This window comes from Enoplosus armatus, chromosome 3, assembly GCF_043641665.1.
Source record: "Enoplosus armatus isolate fEnoArm2 chromosome 3, fEnoArm2.hap1, whole genome shotgun sequence".
NCBI lineage: Eukaryota > Metazoa > Chordata > Actinopteri > Centrarchiformes > Enoplosidae > Enoplosus > Enoplosus armatus.
In genome coordinates this window covers 14,715,581-14,734,400 of record NC_092182.1, presented here as the reverse complement: position 1 = coordinate 14,734,400, position 18,820 = coordinate 14,715,581, and the positions used below count along the sequence as shown (strand labels likewise).

At 39.1% G+C, this 18,820-nt stretch overlaps 1 protein-coding gene across 1 annotated transcript; it reads right to left on the bottom strand.

Annotated features, from left to right (window-relative positions):
- Nucleotides 1-203: 203 nt before the first annotated feature.
- Nucleotides 204-11,537, bottom strand: LOC139282412 (myosin heavy chain, fast skeletal muscle-like). The gene is made up of 40 exons (XM_070902111.1): nt 11,518-11,537; nt 11,027-11,242; nt 10,474-10,617; nt 10,224-10,380; nt 10,097-10,124; nt 9,890-10,001; nt 9,712-9,804; nt 9,543-9,606; nt 9,338-9,436; nt 9,131-9,234; nt 8,589-8,727; nt 8,336-8,454; nt 7,970-8,119; nt 7,672-7,842; nt 7,282-7,588; nt 7,050-7,120; nt 6,815-6,902; nt 6,614-6,731; nt 6,414-6,537; nt 6,187-6,323; nt 5,754-6,009; nt 5,420-5,662; nt 5,165-5,341; nt 4,938-5,083; nt 4,690-4,780; nt 4,166-4,555; nt 3,934-4,060; nt 3,705-3,823; nt 3,395-3,591; nt 3,030-3,213; nt 2,775-2,940; nt 2,328-2,452; nt 1,945-2,253; nt 1,658-1,861; nt 1,453-1,578; nt 1,114-1,284; nt 924-1,028; nt 683-778; nt 465-596; nt 204-342 (listed from the first exon to the last, which is right to left on the bottom strand). Exons 2-40 carry the CDS (start codon nt 11,228-11,230, stop codon nt 322-324), a joined length of 5,814 nt encoding a protein of 1,937 aa, XP_070758212.1. The 5' UTR covers nt 11,231-11,242; nt 11,518-11,537; the 3' UTR covers nt 204-321.
- Nucleotides 11,538-18,820: the final 7,283 nt, after the last annotated feature.

Genomic DNA, 18,820 nt, shown 5'->3' with positions numbered 1-18,820 from the left:
ATTACTTAAGATGGTATTGTCTGTATAACATTGTACCATATACAATATTAGTCTATATCTTATTCTTATATTTATATTTATTTATAATGAATGAAAGTGTAAGCCCCTGAAGGCTTCAAAACATTCAGTATGCAAGAATGTTTAATATTCATCTTTATACCATTAAATCAGTCATTGAGAAATGAAAGGAAAGACAAAAAAGATGCAACAAACTATCTATGTTTTATTGACTTTTGGTTATCACAGCATGCTTAACATGAACAAGTAACAAGATACTCATATTGTATGACTTCTTGTTATTGTATAACCTTGATTTCTTCCTCACTCCTCTGCATCCTTGCTCTGAAATGACAGAACAATGGCATTTAAAACATTTGGCCAGATACTCAAAATTGTGAAGTTGAATCCTTATATGAAATGAGCATTTCTACAAACTTGATTCATCTCAGATGGTTCTTTTTTACCTTCACAATTTCCCGACTCTTTGCTCTCAGCTTGTTGACCTGGGACTCAGCGATGTCAGCTCGCTCCTGCGCCTCCTCCATCTCATGCTGCACCTTCCTGTACCTGGACAGGTGAGTGTTGGCCTGCTCCTCCTGTATGATAAGCCACAGTGAAGTCAACCTGCGGACTGAGTGACATATTCAGAGTGTGTGTCGTTATGAGATGTAGGTGTACTCACAGCTTCCTCAGACTGCCTCTTGTAGGATTTCACTTTCAGCTGCAGCTTGTCCACCAGATCCTGAAGTCGGGCAATATTCTTCTTGTCCTCCTCAGTCTGTTGTAAATCAGGAATGTTAGAACACTGTAATACTAAACTTAATACTAGCTTAAGCCTACTGTTTTTTATTATGTACCATATATCATTATGACCATTTGTATATGTAGTAGTTTAAGTATTAGTATTGTAAATAGAAATGCACCTGATAGGTGAGCTCCTTTACTCTTCTTTCATATTTTCGCACTCCCTTGATAGCGTCGGCACCACGCCTCTGTTCAGCATCAACTTCAGCCTCCAATTCTCGAACCTTGAAAGACGAATGCAGTGATTTTAAACTGCGAAATGTCCTGGCTTACAGTAAATCTGAATAGGCTGGTCCTCATGACACTTACCCTAGCCTCCAGTTTCTGGAGCTGCTTCTTGCCGCCCTTCATGGCCAGATTCTCAGCTTCATCCAGACGGTGCTGCAGGTCCTTCACTGTCACCTCCAGGTTCTTCTTCATCCTCTCCAAATGAGAACTGGTGTCCTGCTCCTTCTTCAGCTCTTCAGCCATCATGGCAGCCTGAAATGTTGAATTTTATATTATTGGATATAAGCTTATTGCAGAATGTTTTAACTGCAAGAGTACTAGATACAGCGGAGAAACACACAATGTTAAGCTCTGACATGTTGTGAACTGTATATTGTACATTATAAGTACAGTGTGTAAGTAAGTGTGGCAATGACTCACATCAGTGATGGCTTTCTTGGCCTTTTCTTCAGCATTTCTTGCTTCCTGGACAGAATCTTCCACTTCACCTTGGACCTGAATGAGGTCAGCCTCCAACTTCTTCTTGGTGTTGATGAGGCTGGTATTCTAAACAAATGATAGTTTGCATTGCATATAGTCATTTTCAGTTGTCAGGTGTTTCACATGTCACTGAATTTTTATTTACCTGAGAGTGCAGCAGCCCCACGCGCTCGCTGGCATCCACCAGCTCCTGTTCAGCCACTTTGCGGCTTCTCTCCGTCTGCTCCAGTGCAGCTCTCAGCTCCTCGATCTCAGCCAGCATCAGGTTGTTCCTGCGCTCCACCATGGCGACCTGCTCCCTCATGTCTTCCTGACCTCTAATAGCTTCATCAAGGTGCAGTTGCGCATCCTAAATGAATAATAAAAAACTAATTTGCAATGCAGTCTAAATAAAGTAAACTAAAGTAAACTTTATTTAATAAGCCACCATACCTTAAGCTGTCCCTGCACGTTCCTCAGCTGTTTCTGGGCTTCAGCTGCCTGGCGGTTGGCGTGGCTCAGCTGAATCTCCATCTCGTTGAGGTCTCCCTCCATCTTCTTCTTGATTCTCAGGGCATCGTTCCTGCTCCTGATCTCAGCATCCAAAGTGCTCTGCATGGACTCGATCACTCTCTGGCTGTTCCTCTTGATCTGCTCAATCTCCTCGTCCTTCTCTGCGATTTTTCTGTCGACCTCACTCTTGACCTGGGTGAGCTCAAGCTGAATGCGGAGAATCTTGGATTCCTCGTGCTCCAGCGTAGCCTTGAAAAAAAACATTTGTGTAATTCAAGCATCAGTTAAAATTGTGTTTAATAAGAGATATTTTAGGACAGTACCTCGGCCTCTTCAAGTGAAGTCTGGAGTTCGGACTTCTCTGTCTCTAGAGTCTTTTTCCCTTTCTCCAGTTCATGAATGGTTTTTCCATTCTCTCCAATTTGCTCAGTTAGATCTGAGATCTCCTCTGTAAGAAACAAGGCATAAGCAGTTATTTCAGTATGTGCGAGCTGAATTCATTGTTTTGTTTCTTTCGTAGACATGTACTGTATACTGTATATTTGTACATTTATAAAAAACTGTAATGTACTGCATTATATTTGATGGCAGTTTGAAATCATGGACAATGCACATTGAACCTGTTGGCCCACTGGGGGGCACAGTAAGCATACAAAGCATATGACACAGCTGTCCAAAAGGCTGATGTGTAAAAAGGAAAATCAGTTTAAAATCTGGAAAATCTCCACAATCAGACATCAACAATTCTGCTTTTTTAAAACTTTGCCTACGTTGCAGATTCTTGTTCTCCCTCTTCAGGGTCTCCAGGTGGTCCAGAGCTTCTTCATATGAATTTTTCAGCTTGAACATCTCAGTGCTGAGAGAACGAGCTTCTTTTTGAGATCCCTCCAGCTCTGCCTGGCATTCTTCATACTTCTGCTTCCACTCTGCAAGAACCTGAAAACATAAAAAAGACCCATGTGTGTCAGTAATTCACAATTCTACGGACATCATTTAAGCACACAAGGAACAAATGAAAATCAAACCTTGTCAAAGTTCCTTTGCTTCTTGTCGAGGTTAGCAGCCAGAGAGTTAGCTCTCTCCACATCGATCATCAGGTCTTCCACTTCACCATGCAGTCTCTGTTTTGTCTTTTCCAGAGAGGCACATTTTGCATTCACAGCCTCGATGGATTCCTCTGCATCCTGAAGACGCTGGGCAAGCTTTTTCCTGATAAAACATATCATGATGAGTTATAGAATCAATGAATGTGACAACAGTGTGATGTCAGACTCCTATGTAGGTGCATCCCTCCCAAACAACCAGCTGAAAGTGTGCTCAGTGCTGCGATGGAAGTGCTTAAATGTATCATTGATAGTGTTTATACAAAGCTAAAATTGTAACAACTTACTTGGCCTCCTCCAGCTCCTCAGTGCGCTGAATGGCATCAGTCTCGTATTTGGATCTCCACTGAGCCACCTCGCTGTTGGCCTTGGACATCGCACGCTGCAGCTCAGACTTGGCCTCCTGCTCCTCCTCATACTGCTCTCTGAGCAGGTCGCAGTCATGGCGAGCCGACTGAACAGCATGAGCCAGGGCGTTCTTGGCCTTACAAAGAAATAGAGACATTTTTTATCAACTGAAATGTGTTCTTCAAGCTTTGACCTGATTTAATCGTGTAACACTGCAGTTCTGTGATAGTGTTTTTAATGTGCACATACTTTAACTTCCTCTTCAACGTGCCTCTTGAGCTCCTCAATCTGCTGCGTATAAGCCTGCTTGCTCCTCGTCAGCTGAGAGATCAGGGCCTCTTTCTCCTCCAGCTGGCGACTCATTTCACCTGAGGAGAGATGGAGAGTTAGAACTAATCAGTATCCAAACATGGGAATTGCATTGGAAAAAATAGGTTAGGATTAGTAATAAAATACATAAAAAATATATTTTTCTCACCATTCTCTGTTTGCAGTCTTGCCCTTTGTACCCCAATGTCATTCAGTTGTCGCACATGTTCTTCATTTTTTGTCTTGAGCTCACTCAGTTGATCCTCAAGAGTACGACACATTTTCTCCAGATTAGTCTGAAATGAACAAAAGTTGTGTTGATCTAAAGTAACACAATGTAGTCTAATTCAGTGAGAGCCAAATAAAGGCAGAAGTGTAGCGGAGTAATGTTTTTACTTTACCTTTGATTTGGCGATAGCCTCCATATTGCTGCTGAGGTCATCGATCTCCATCTTGTATTCGCTCTTCTCTTTCTCCAGCTTCTGTTTGACTCTCTGGAGGTTATCGATCTGTTCTCCCAGCTCTGCCACACTGTCAGCCTGCTTCTTGCGGAGAGCTGCAGCGGTGGCCTCGTGCTGCAGGGTGGACTCTTCCAGATCCCGACGCAGCTTCTGAAACTCGGCCTCGCGCTTCTTGTTCATCTCTATCTGAACAGACGTTGCTCCGCCAGCTTCTTCGAGCCTCTCGCTGATCTCCTCAAGTTCCCTGGAGAGATCAGACCTCTGCTTCTCCACCTTGGCCCGAGCAGCCCGCTCAGCCTCAATCTCCTCCTCCAGCTCCTCAATACGAGCCTAATATTTACATTTTGAAAAACAACATAAACATAGCCACGTTCTAATATATAAGAACAAGTCAAGCGCATCTGGGTCATCCAAAGTCAATGGAGTGCAGTTACTGTTAGATACTATTAAGATACTGTACCAACCTGAAGTTCTTTGATCTTTTTCTGAAGCTGAGCAGAAAGTAATTGCTCATCCTCAATCTTGCTAAGAAGCTGGCTTGTTTCAAAGTCCTTCCTGTGCGGGGACAGAAATTCATAAACATTACATCCACCATACACTTTTTCAATATAGTATGCTCTACGAGGCTAGAGCAAGATTTTATTCTGGCTACTGTATGATGAACAAATACAGTTAGGTCAGACGTGAAATTGATGAGTTAAAGTTCACTTACTTCTTTATTTTCTCCTCAGACTGCTGCTTGTCATTCTCCAGATCCATTAAGGATTCCTGGGCCAGTTTCAGATCCCCTTCAAGCTTTCTTTTAGCTCGCTCAAGATCCATACGGAGCTTCTTTTCTTGCTCCAGGGAACCTTCAAGCTGTTTTAACCAAGATGAGGCATTATTTTTTGTTTTGTATTTTCAAGGGGACTGAAATCAATGTTTATTATTGTTACATACGTCGTCCACTTGCTGCTCCAGCTTGGTCTTGGCCTTCGTCAGAGTGTTGACTTTGTCTTCCTCTGCCTGCAGGTCATCAAGGGTCTGCTGATGGGCCTCTTGGAGGGCTTTCTTCTCTTTGGACAATTTGGCAATAGTCTCATCTTGAGATGCCATCTCCTCAACCAGGTTTTTAACCTGTATTCGTAATAATGGAAAATAAGTTTAAAGAATTTTAGTCTTTAGACTTTAAGGCCTTATGAAAGATATACCAACCTTGTTCTCAGTGGCATGTTTCTCCTTTTCCACTTTGGCCAGGGTGAGCTCCAAGTCATCAATGTCTTTCTTCAACTCAGAGCACTCGTCCTCCAGCTTCCTCTTCTTTGCCGTCAGCTCAGCATTCATTTCCTCCTCATCCTCCAGTCTCTCAGCCGTCTCTTTGAGTTTGGCCTCAAGCTGGATTTTTGCTTTAATGAGCCCCTCACATCTTTCCTCTGCATCACTGAGGTTTTCACTATCCTAGATTTGCAATGACATACAGTTAACATAATATATATTTTTTTTGTAAAAATCCAGGAAGTAGCAAATTACGTCTTTCTTTTTAACATACAGACTGAATTTGTAGCTGCAGGTCATTCTTCTCCTGCAGCAGAGAAACCATCTTCTCCTCCAGTTCTTTCTTCTTAGCCAGAGCCTTTGCTAGCTCCTCTTTGGTCTTTTCAAAGTCCTCCTTCATGTGCGCCATCTCTTTTTCAGTCTCGGCACTCTTCAGCAGAGGCTTGATCTTGAAGTACAGCTTCATCCATGGCCAGGTTTTGACATTCATGAATGAGCGGATGTTGTACTGGATAGAATAGATCGCCTCCCTGGGGAAAACAGGTATCAAAGTAAACAAACAGATTCATTCCGATTCTTAAAGCTATATTGATAAGAAGTATGGATTAGGTTTTCAAAGTAAATATTTGGTTTTAAAATTATGATCAAGTTGTCATCTACAAATGTACAGTTAGACTTTGATGTATGAGGCTAAATGTCTACAGTACCTCCTCTCCATCATCTTGACAAACTCTCTCCTCATGAGGAAACCTCTGCAGAGAGCCTGAGTCATTGTGACCAGGATCGCAAGTTTATCATCTCTCATCTCCTCCAGAGTTCCCAGCAGACCGGCTTTGAAGAACACCTAAAACCAAGTGTTACTTGACATGAATTGTTACGCTTACTTGCAGTATCATTAAAAAACAACAACACTCCTAACAGACAAACAGATTACCTTTGTGTGTCCAAATTTGTACTGAGTATGGTCAACATTAATAGAGCCCAAGAGTTTCTCGGAGGCCTTTTTGTTGTCGATGAATTGTCCCTCAGGAATGACACTGGCATTCAATACTTTGTATCTGATTGGAGGGAAATTAATTGATGGTGAATAATTTATCATAATATTGTCAAAATACAGTGAATGTTAGTAATTACCTCTGCTTGAAGTCACCATAGAGGATTCTGCTGGGGAAGCCCTTTCTGCAGATCCTGATACCTTCCAGCACACCGTTACACCTCAGCTGGTGGATGACCAGGAAGTTCTCCATGAGACCTTAAAGACATGCAAGTTCAGTCTTGTGTGGCATAATAACAGTAGTTTTTAAATGCTTAAATTGATACTAATATTAGGCTTACCAGGTGTCTTTGATTCATTTGGAATCAAACAACGCACAAAATGAGGATGAGTGCTCCTTAAGTTGGTCATCAACTTGCCTAAATTCTCCTGAAATATGGAAAAAATCTAATTGTTACCTAATAAAACATAACAAGGTCTGTTTCCCTGGATGTTACCTTTAGCAGCATTTGGGAATATAGTAGAGTACATATTATATTGTAGATTTGTAGTGAGATAGTTATTTGTCATGCTTACCCTGAACAGAGCAGATACGGTTTGAAAAGACCCACCCTTTTTTTTGCCGCCTTTTTTCCCACCAGCCTCAGCTGTACCATGAAAATAAATTTGAATTATTAGCTTGAACAAATGTAATACATTTTTATTTAAATGTCATTCTTATACTTAAGCTACAAATCAACCACTGTATTTTCTAATGAAAACACCAGTAAACACCTCCAAATTCTGGTCTTTAAAATATAATCCCCACCTTCTGTTGAGGCATGTGATGCATAGAGGTGAGCCAACAGCTTCACTGAAGACTTCTGGTAGAGCTGAACGGCTGAGTCGTTCAGGGGGTCTTTGTTCTTATCCAGCCAGCCACTGACATTGTAGTCAACAGTGCCAGCATAGTGCACCAGGGAGAAATGGGCCTCAGCTTTGCCTTTGGCAGGTTTGGGTTTCTGGAAGGGGGCACTTTTACCAAGATGCTGGTCATACAGTTTGTTCTTGAAGGTGATGTCTGTTGCCTTGGGGAACATGCACTCCTCTTCAAGGATGGAGAAGATGCCCATTGGCTGTCATGATGAAATTATTATTTTAAAGCTTTCAAGTCTTCAGGTAGTTTTCTGTGTGTGTGAATACATATCATGTCGCTCACCTTCTCAATCAGTTCAATGCAGGCAGCCAAGTCCATACCAAAGTCAATGAACTCCCATTCAATTCCCTCTTTCTTGTACTCTTCTTGCTCCAGGACGAACATGTGGTGGTTGAAAAACTGTTGCAGCTTTTCATTGGTGAAGTTGATGCACAGCTGCTCCAAGCTGTTGAACTAAAAAAATCAAGACATCAAAGGTCAGCAAAGGCCTAACATTATCTAAAAGTGAAACGATGTATGTGTACTCTCAGCTTTAAATGAAGCTGCATCAGATTATGTAGTATCAGCTAAGCATACTTACATCAAAAATTTCAAACCCAGCAATATCCAGGACGCCGATGAAAAAGCTTCTGGGCTGCTTTGTGTCCAGCATCTCATTAATTCTGACGACCATCCACAAGAACATTTTCTCATAGACAGACTTGCAGAGAGCCATGACGGAATTGTTGACCTGATTTTACATACGAATAATACAATGTTAACAAGCATGTTGTAAAAATGAACAAAATGTATTCACTGTTACAGGGGTTAAACAGGTTAAAAAGCTACGATCCAAAGAACTTGCCATGGTTGCCTGTATTATCTATATGTAAATGTCTTTAAATGTGTAAATGGAAGACAGTCTTTTGTATGTATTAATTTGATTTTTTTTGGTTGCATCCCATACCTGAGGGACAGTTTGACCTTTGGTCACATACTCGTTCCCAACCTTCACTCTGGGGTAGCACAGTGCTTTTAGCAAATCAGCAGAGTTCAGACCCATGAGGTACGCGATTTTATCTGCCACTAAAAGAAGCACACAAATAATCATCTTTAAAACCCATTCTAGGATAATACATTTACCTCTAAATCGCAAGTTCTCTTTCAAATGGCAAAAACTTGACTTTTGCATTAAAGCTTGTGGAGCGTGGGTGTCATACCCTCAGTGCCATCGGGCTCAGCCTGCTCCTCACGCTGCTTCTGCTTAAACTTCATGTTTCCGTGATGCATTACAGCTCCAGTCAGCTTGTAAATGCATGACTTCTCCTCTGCAGTGAAGCCCAGGATGTCAATGGCAGTCTGTCAGTTTAAAACACAAACTTACATTATTCTTGGAAGTAAACAACTGTGATAAAGCTGACTTTGCCTTGAAGTAAAAAGTAGTACAATTTTGGTAAAATCAAAATGGTGTAATTGTATTAGTTCTATTCTCCTCTACACTAGTTGCTAATACATTTAAGAATCAAGTGCAACAGTACCATAAATTACTCCCTCAAAATTACCATAGAGTTGAATCAACCTCTCATTGATAAAAAAAACCCAGTAAAAATGACAAGCTTCATAAAGGTGTTGGATTTGTGGCAGAGCTATAATGAATTGGTAACGTGTACCAATGTACATAATAACAATAGTAATCATCAAAGTGAACAGTGATTTGTAATCGCTGTAAAAGCAATCATCAAAGCGTCAAAGTTGTCCTCACATCAGTAGCAATGAATTCTTCAATGTCGTCGATACTCTTGACAGTGATTTCACCCTGACTGATCATGTGATAGTCATATGGATTTTTGGTGATCAGGAGAGCCTCTGAAGAAAGGAGAAAAAACATATGTAAATATAACAGAACATATAAGCCATTGTTGTTCACTTGCTGTAGAATAACTGACGTCATCATTCACTAATCTCACACCTATCAGCTCAGGTTTGTGGCCTGTCATGAGCTGATAGAAGATGTGGTAGCTCCTCTCAGCAGACAGCTGGAACGTCACTCGAGACTTCTCCAGCAGATCTGTATGGATTTATGTTGTGAACAAATTAAGTAAAATCTCTCGTGAAGCACAACTGAAAGAGATGACTGTGTAATATAAACAGAAGAGTTTCATGAAAAATCTTACATGTTTCAATATCAGCTGAAGCCAGCTTTCCAGTTGACCCAAAGTGAATTCTGATAAATTTGCCCTTTGCAAAAACAGATTAACATTTAAATTAATGTCATGGTGAATGATTGTTGTCACAAAATAGCAAACAATTTCAAGTCAAAGAGAAATCCCAAAAAGAACTTACAAAACGTGAAGAATTGTCATTCCTCACAGTCTTGGCATTACCATAAGCTTCCAACAGTGGGTTTGCTGCGATGATTTGATCTTCCAGTGACCCCTTGAAATAACATTAATTTTGTCAATGTCACAATACTCATCTTCTTTAGATTTTAGACTTCATATTAATATTCAACTTCTCTTACCTGCATCTTGCCAGAAACCTGTTCTGACTTCTTTCCTCCAGCCACTGCGATTGTCGCAAAGTACTGGATGACACGTTTGGTGTTGACAGTCTTTCCTGCACCGGATTCTCCACTGGGTTGAGTGGTGTGTTCATAAATGTTATTTAAAATGAATAATATTACTACTGTTGCCAATGTTTATAGATAATATAAAGAACTGTCACTTACGTAATCAGGATTGACTGGTTTTCTCTATCTGCAAGACAACAAAATGGCGCACAACAGTTAAGAGTCGACTTCTAAAATGCAGCTGCTGTATTTCTGGACACAGAGTAACTTACTAACTGACTGATACCTTGGAGCATGAACTGATAGGCGTTATCAGAGATGGAGAAGATGTGGGGTGGAGCCTCAATCCTCTTTTTGCCTCTGTATCCTGTGACAACCACTGAGTCGTACACTGGGAGCCACTTGTAGGGGTTCACAGTGACGCAGAACAGCCCTGAGTAGGTCTGTAACAGTGTGAAATATGAAGGAATGATACATTTTTCTATAAATTCATGCTATGTGCTATCAAAGTTATCTCTCTCCTCCACAAAACTCACGTAGATCATCCATGCTGCATAGCGCTCTTTGAGGTTATACAGCACAGAAGGCTCGCTGAGGTGGGTCATCATGGCCATGTCCTCAATCTTATCGAACTTTGGAGGGTTCATGGGGAAGACTTCATCTTCTTTTACAGTGATCGTCTGTTACAGGGACGGAAACGACACAGGACTTCAGTTTTGACAGTGATGAGAGTGAGTTGGTCAGTATTCATTATTATTTGTGGTACAACCAGAGGTTATGATTTATAAAACCAAAACCACCTGTTCACCTTCCCCTCAGGGTTTATTGCAGATAAATTAGAGTGCTGAACATATTTTGTTCCATCACAAATATGCTCTTTATAAACTGTAATGTTAACAAAACCTTTTTAAATGAATTGAGTTCCTTTGATTGAAACAGAAAAAGAGAACTTCTCACAGAGGAGCACGCAGTCTGTCACACTGACTTATGTTTGTACATGAGCAGTTTTCACAGGGACATGAAAAGTGATGTGAACAAGAAATTCATTCAAAATATATTTTTTTTTTATTCCACTGCCATCATGCTCACCTTTCCACAGAGAGTCTCCACGGTGGCTTTGCCGCCCTCTCTCTTAGTAAGTTTCCCCTTGAGGTACATCTCTTTGGGCTCAGTCACAAAGTACGCCGTTTTAGCATCAAAGGGAGTGTTTTGAGCTTCAATTCGCTCTCTTTCTCGCTTCCGGAGGTAAAGGGCCGCCGGGCCAAAACACTCCATATCCGCGTCCCCACTCATAGCGACCCTTTACTGCACGAGAGGAAACAAAACAATAGTCATTTTAAATGCCAGGAAAGTAGATAAATGGGTGCCCAAATACTGACTTCTACAATGTCTTCTACTACTGTAGTCAAATGAATGCTCTACCATTAAGACTGGTTAAATACAGGTAGCTACTGGTATAGCAGAACTTTGCAGGGTACTAACAAGATTGTGATGTTCACATGCATAGTACATATGCACTGGTAATTACACATTATCTCATCTTGAGTTATTCTCCAGGACAAATTTGAAGCCTAATTTACCTTGGAGCACACCAGGTGAACAGGGCTTCTTCTGACAGATTTCAGTGCAGACTTCTGAAAAAAGAAGCAAAGATGTAAGGTTAGGGTAACGCTACAGTACCTCCGAGAGTTACCTCTATCACATTTGATTTTAAAATTAGGTGAAAATGAAACACAATTCTATTGATGAGACGTTAAAACTGTTTGTCATCATATAAATGTTTAGCTTCTGTATTTTAAACACAATATTGACTTAATACAAATCATATGGCAGTATTGTAAGTATAACATCTTGTATTGGAGTAGTTTAATGAACTTAAATACATCTGAGCCACTAAGAAACTTACCTTTGCTGAGTGCCTGTCCCTTGTGGAGGTTTGCTGTGCCTTTTTATATGGAGTGATGGGAGCCTATCACATGTGTATTGCTGTATTTGGTCATGTCGCCAGGCATGATGCTTGTGCAGTCGTAGTTCTTACCTCAAGCTGTCACATTACACAGTTGTCATGAATGTCTTCCATGCCAGATCATTGTCAGACTTAGAATTTGTTGGGAATTGAGGTTTTGGTTTTTAGACACATTATTCATATTCTTGTGATTATTGGCAAACAAATTAGGCAGTTGTGTTTCTTTTAGCGTTGCCCTTTGTAATAATTGTTGTCATAAATTGCGAAGATGGGAGATGGGAGCAATATTTTGAGATGTATTTACACTTTAAACTTTTTTCTTTTTACTTATGAGTTTAGTACATGCTAATGTAGCATGCCGATGTGAGGTTGGTTCTGCTTGTGGATACTAGTGTGTATGCCAATAAGGTGAAGAAGATGTGAAGTTGGCTCAGTGCTTGGAGGCAGTCCAAAGGTGTGACTAATGCATCTTTATAATGCTCCCTGGCACAACAGGAGCTCCTTGTCATGCTTTGGGGAACCTTTAAAAAGTCACTGATATACTGTTTCACAGTCCTTACAGGTCACAAATGATTAAAAAATGAAATGAGTGCCAATGAGCTTTAAAGAAAAGGAAGGATTGCCAGGGTATTATTTCTCACAACAGTGCCAACAGCTGTTCTTATTCTTGCTCTTGAAGGATACGCAAGGGAGACTGACACAGTCCCTTTATGCAGAACAACTGAGTGATGGATTCCAGCTCTACTTCCTTTAAGTTTTACAAATCACCTCACCATTAGTTTTTTTTTGTGAATACTTAAGTTCAGTATGTTTAGGGCTTTACATTCAAAGCTGTTTTATTTATCAGAAGTCTACAGTATGTGATGGGATAGAAGATGTTGTCATAGATGGCAAGTGCACTTGTAGCCAAAAATGTTTTGCCAAGAACGTGGCACACAGCTGGCAAAATTTAAAAGTGTGGGTAGACAGCCATTAGGCACTGTTTCCATTGGAAAGAGTTTCTACTTGCGGCAGTGAATAAGAAGAAGAAATTCTCAAGTGGTTACCAAGAAGATATAATGAGCCTCTGTCTTCAATGAACATGAGTTACATGATACCTGCTCTGTAATCTTCTGTCTTATTAGGGCAAAACTCAAATATAGCACCAAGCTTGTGTTGATGCTCAAGCCAAATGCCGCATGCTCAAGAGGCTTATTGTGTTTTTATGGCCTTTGATCTCCATCTGTCAGTTTTTTCATTTGTCAAGCAGAAACAACTGGACTCAGGATAACAAACCAAGTGACATTCCAGTCTACAAGCTGAGCACAAAGAGCATGGAGATACATTTACAGTAACAGTAGCATCCATGTTTAACAATGTAAGTACATATATATTTATAAATTGTAATCTAATTCTGTTATTGTATTTTTTAAATGTTAAATTCTATAGAAAGGTGTTGGTAGTTATGTGTAAACACTAACTGTCTATCGACTGACTTTTAATTTCATCAATCATTGACTATTTAGAATCATACTTATGGCTGTTTTAGAACGATGAAGTATTATGTAAGTGAAATGTTTTTGGTTTGTAAAATAAGGATGCGTATGTGACGCTCACTAACTTTGCAGCCGTAGCTTCAAGGTCCTCAGCAATGTCAAGGGTGGTGGTAACAAATTCTTTTAAAGAACGCCTGTATTAAAACTGCTTTGGTGTTTTTCATACAAGATGTACATTGTAATATTGTCTTGAAATCTTTCAATGCCTGTTCACATTAAGCTGTACTGAAATACCGCTCCAAGAAGCAGGGAGGGTAATTGTTGTCATTTTGAAGAATGTCAAAACATTTTGTTTGTGACAAGGTTTAGGGTTTGTTGGTTAAAATTAGGTCTCTGTGTTGGATTTTGACCCTGGCTACTTGCTACTTGTCCATCTTGTGGTCGAGCTCCTGGGATTTGGATGTGAGATGGTGAGACGTTCAGGGGGTGACTGTAGATCTGTCTTTAACAGTCTGTTAGTCATATACAATATTTTGGAAGCTGCTGGTTCCATGTAGATAAAATCTGACAACATCCGGCCACTGAGCAAATAATGTTTGAAATGATTTAAGATACACAGTGATTGGCCTTTCTGTGACATCTGGATGATGCAAATTGTTGATAAAGCTGATAAAAGGTTTGTGCAGTAACTTGAAACAAGCCTTTCTATATGACCACACTGAGAGTGGTTGCTTGGAGTGCTCTCAGGTCCTGGTGGTGCTAATGACTGTCACAAGGATGTGTGTGTGCTATTGTTGGCGGTGGAGGTCACTGACATCTTATAAACACCAGAGGGAGCCTCAAGTTGCAAAGGTGCAAACATGCTGCTTATGTTACCAGCTTCTCTATCATCATCCTCTGGTCCCGTAACATTACTCCACCAACTCATACTGAGTATTAAATGTTAGTATTTAAAGTATTCTAGAATAATTTATTGTTGATACAGAATTGTAAGTACGCATTTAGAAATATGAATTCACTTATGTTTCATCTTTACTTTGTCCCTGTTCTGGTTCACAAAGGCATGTTTGAATCTATCCCACCGCGCATCGGACAGAAGGCAAAAGGAAACACCCTGGACAGTCCATCATAACCCTTTTAAAATATGGTATGACACATTCACAGATTTAGATTTCTATTCACAAATTGTGATTCATGTTTAGAGGTTTTAGTACAAACATGTCAGCACTTCACTATTTGTGTCTTTGCCTGTGCTTTTCACAGCAGGTGTGTTGACATTTTTTTGATATTTGATGTTTTCATTTAGTGGGTTTTCCAAACCCACTGACATCGCTTACATGCATTGTTTTTAGAAATATGGCAGTCAAGATAAAATTCTGCTAATTGCTTTCCTGAATAAACTCTTTTGGGTTGTAATTGTTTATTCATTACTTCACTATTGTATAATATGATTTCAAATGTAGTGCAGTACTGTAGTTCACTGTGAACTGAAATTTAAGTTTATTTAAATTAATATTGGGCAGCTCTTGTATTGCCTTTTTACAGTATGAAAGTATAACCAGTCACAGAGTTCTGTTACAAGATGGTTATGTGTCACCTACTGTGTGCAACTGTTGTAATGCACCCAGTATAGACACACAAATAATCATTAATTACTTCACTCAAGCATCAGTAGCCTATCTGTCCTGAGGGGGCAATAGTGAGCATGGCGGTTATGTTTTTATTTAAGGGGTACTCCAGGATACTCACAAGACACAAGAAACAAGAGATTCACAGTATTTTGTCTTAATACAGTACTCACATGCTCATGTGTACATGCAAACAGTTACTGCTTGCTGTAATCTTACCTCCTGTTAAGAGATTCCCTCCTAATACACAAGTGATGGGTGACCAAATCCTATCCTTCAAGTTGTTTTTCCAACTTTGGAAACCTCCTCTAGAGTTTCACAGGCTGTGTTTTACTCCATGAAAACCAAACGTCTTGTGTAAAATAGGTTGAGTGTCCCTTTAAACCATTTCATAACGACTAAATAGAAAACAGATTAACTGTATTAAATGCATTGTACATTTTTGCTGGATTTGCACTTTTCCAATCAAGAAAACAAGAAAAATGTATTAAAATAGAAAACAAACTAACTGATGCTATATTATTCCATCTGCCTTACACAGGAGTGGAAGAAGAAGAAGAAAGGAGACCTGAGTGAGATGAAACATCCACGTGAACTCAAAGAAAAGTTTGAGCGATAGCTGAAGGTATAACACTAACTACTTGAAAATGTTTTTGAAACTACTTTTTCTGTAATTTTATAGAATTGTAGAGAACATAGGACACAGTAGAAAATCCTCAATGATAAAGGGAAATAATACCAATAGTTCTCAATAAATCGTCCAAATGACCTTTATTCGCATCGGTGTGCACGACTCACAGAATGAACATGTTAACTGTCCGTCTGTATAATTGAAAGTATTCCTGGATGAAAAAGTGTTGGCTCGGAAATACAGTGATATGGGAAGGCTCATTCATGCGAAGTGAAGTGAAGAACTGGATACTCATCTGCATACCAATGTAGAGAAGCACTTACCTGTAGGGAACAGAAATGACCAGAATTACAAACACATCAATATATGAATGAATCTATTTCTAAATACAAGATGAAGAAATGTGCAAAATACAAAGAAATCTGCTACAACTGTACATAGTACAGTACAAAGTTAAGAATAAACATTTAACATGAACATCATATTTTACTAACTAACAACTTACAACTAACTAAATTGGTTTGATATGTCCATTATTTATTATGTGCATATGGAACATTTGAATTTCATTCTGATTCATTTTACTACCATTACTTTAATAATTTGATAAAATACAATATACCTTAAACTGGTATCTGGTAGCTGATTGTCCCTTATAGACGTACACACAACTGAAACAGTATATTCAAGAAAATTAGTTGAAACGCGTATCTCTTACATAGAAAAGTCTCAAATTGTCTTAGAACAGAAGTACAACCCAGTACAAATTGGCATGTCACTCAATTAACTCAATTAACAATTGGGATCCAAAATTATGAGATGCTATTTTATCAAAACGCAAGGTAAAAAGCCATGTTTTCTTAAGATTAATAAAATAAAATAAAAAGTTATTGGTGGTTTTGTTAAAATGCACCACTCACGAACAAAAGGTTACTTTAGCAGAGTGTTAGCACTGAGCACACTTACCAAAGAAATTCATCACCGACAGCTTCATGCACTCACGTCTGTGTTCGGGGAGATCTAGAATGAACTGGAAATTTGCAGGAGTTACGTGGCGTTCCTGATTCTCATCAATCTAAACTAAACAAAACTGAATTGCTGAAATGTAAATACAGACAATATATTTTACATTTACATACTTCATGCTGATTTCACAAAATGTCATGACATCAGGCTCCTTATCTTCATCTTATCTCCACATTGTGTGCTCTATTGAAAATATTTCCTCACCATGACATGAGTAGTGTGGTATTAAAAAGCGTTGTGGCTGTGGTGGCAGTATGCACTCTACCTTCAACTTCATCCACGCCCAACTCATGCCATTGTTTTAAATGACTGAAGTTTAAATTTCTAGCAAATGATGACCAAAGCTTTACCCTAATCTTAATGAAATACTGTACTGACTGAATACTAAATTAATTTAACGCATGCATTAATAATACACATGCGCACACACTCACAAACTAATTTAGAGTGTTATCATTACTCAGCAACCACCTTTTGACAGTAAAAGACTTTAAAGCTTTTAACTCTGACCTTGTTATTTTCAGTACTCCATACCAGTCACTCTGTTATATTCAGATATGTGAGTGTTGAGTTTTGAGTATTTTTAGTTTTAGAAAATCATACATTATATATAAATATACAAACAAGCTGAAGAAGATTAGAGGAATTTCACTTGACTGGAAATTATGTCTTTACCTACTTTGAAATTTCAGTTGATGGAAAAGGCATTCAGTCCCAGGCCGGATATCAGCATGCATCTCATACCATCACTGCATTACATAATAACAAGAAGTCATTATGTTGTATACTTTTACAAAATATGTTTATATAATTTCACAGTGTCTCAAATGAAATAGATAATAGGAGAATTACAATCCTACCTGTATAATTCTAGCGATGAGATGAGATGCAGACTGAAGGTATAGTTTTCATGATTCTGAAAAGGAAATCACACGTGATGCAGTCAGCACATAAACACCTTTGCATCATCCATCAACCTTTTTTAATCTTTACAGGTAACCACTTCAATATTATAAGTACTACACATCTAAGTACAGACAATGTTGTGATAAGCAGGTTACATTTACATTATTGACAAACTTGTGAATTCTGTAATTAGGATTTAACTTACTTGAACGTGAGCTGCTTTCAATATAAATGCAATTCAAAATGTTTCCGTTTCGGTGTCGACTCGAGAAAACAGCAAAGAAAAGCATCACTCTCAATCTCTCTTTTCCTCACTCCCTTTCTGCCCTTGCTAATTTGAATTTCTCTCTCCTAGTCGAGTAAATGGTAACACACACACACACACACACACACACACACACACACACACACTCCCATGCACACACACAAACAAAATTTGTGTGCTGCGTGACACCTGCACAGAAATATCTTATTTATAACACACAAGGGAATATTAGCTGCCTTGGAATTCAAAAATGTCTTGGCCACCCTGAAGACTAGATGGTGTTTACCAAAAACCAACAGGTGGTCTGTTAAGTGGACAAGTTGTTAATGTGTTTTCATTAAGGCAAATATTTGCAGTTGATTATTGGTTCTCCATATAACTAAAATAGTAGCGGGTGAAACAATTTGTTTTAAATGTAATTATTATGTTAATTTCCTTTTGATTACATAATTTAATCTCTGCGTGTTTACTTAAACCATAAAGGAACATAAGCTCTGCTCAAAATGATGATTATGAGTATTAATGGTAATTGAGAAACCACAAGAAGTTCTCATTGAACAATTTCTGTTTTCCAAGATTATATTTTTCTGACTGAAATTAGCTCATCTGACCATTGTTACCATCATGTGTCAACACTGGCAACCAACGTGCTACACTTAACTACTATAGTCAAGAAAGATAAATAGCTTTTTTCTTTCTCTAAACTATATTAACTGTAAGTACCATGAACCACACAGTTACATACCTCATTTGGGTTGCACATTTTCACAAATACTTACTTACATTTGTAGCATCAGAGGCCCCCGCAAGAACCAAACAATAAGCAATGCTAGCACCATGCACCCATTAAGCTCATCAAACTACAGAGGAGCAGAAACAAACTTCTATAGATCTCTACTTACCACCACACAGAACTTAATTGAACGTGTTGAGTTTATGACCTAGTCACAATACTGATACTCTGAACCAAGAATAAGGAGCTTTAG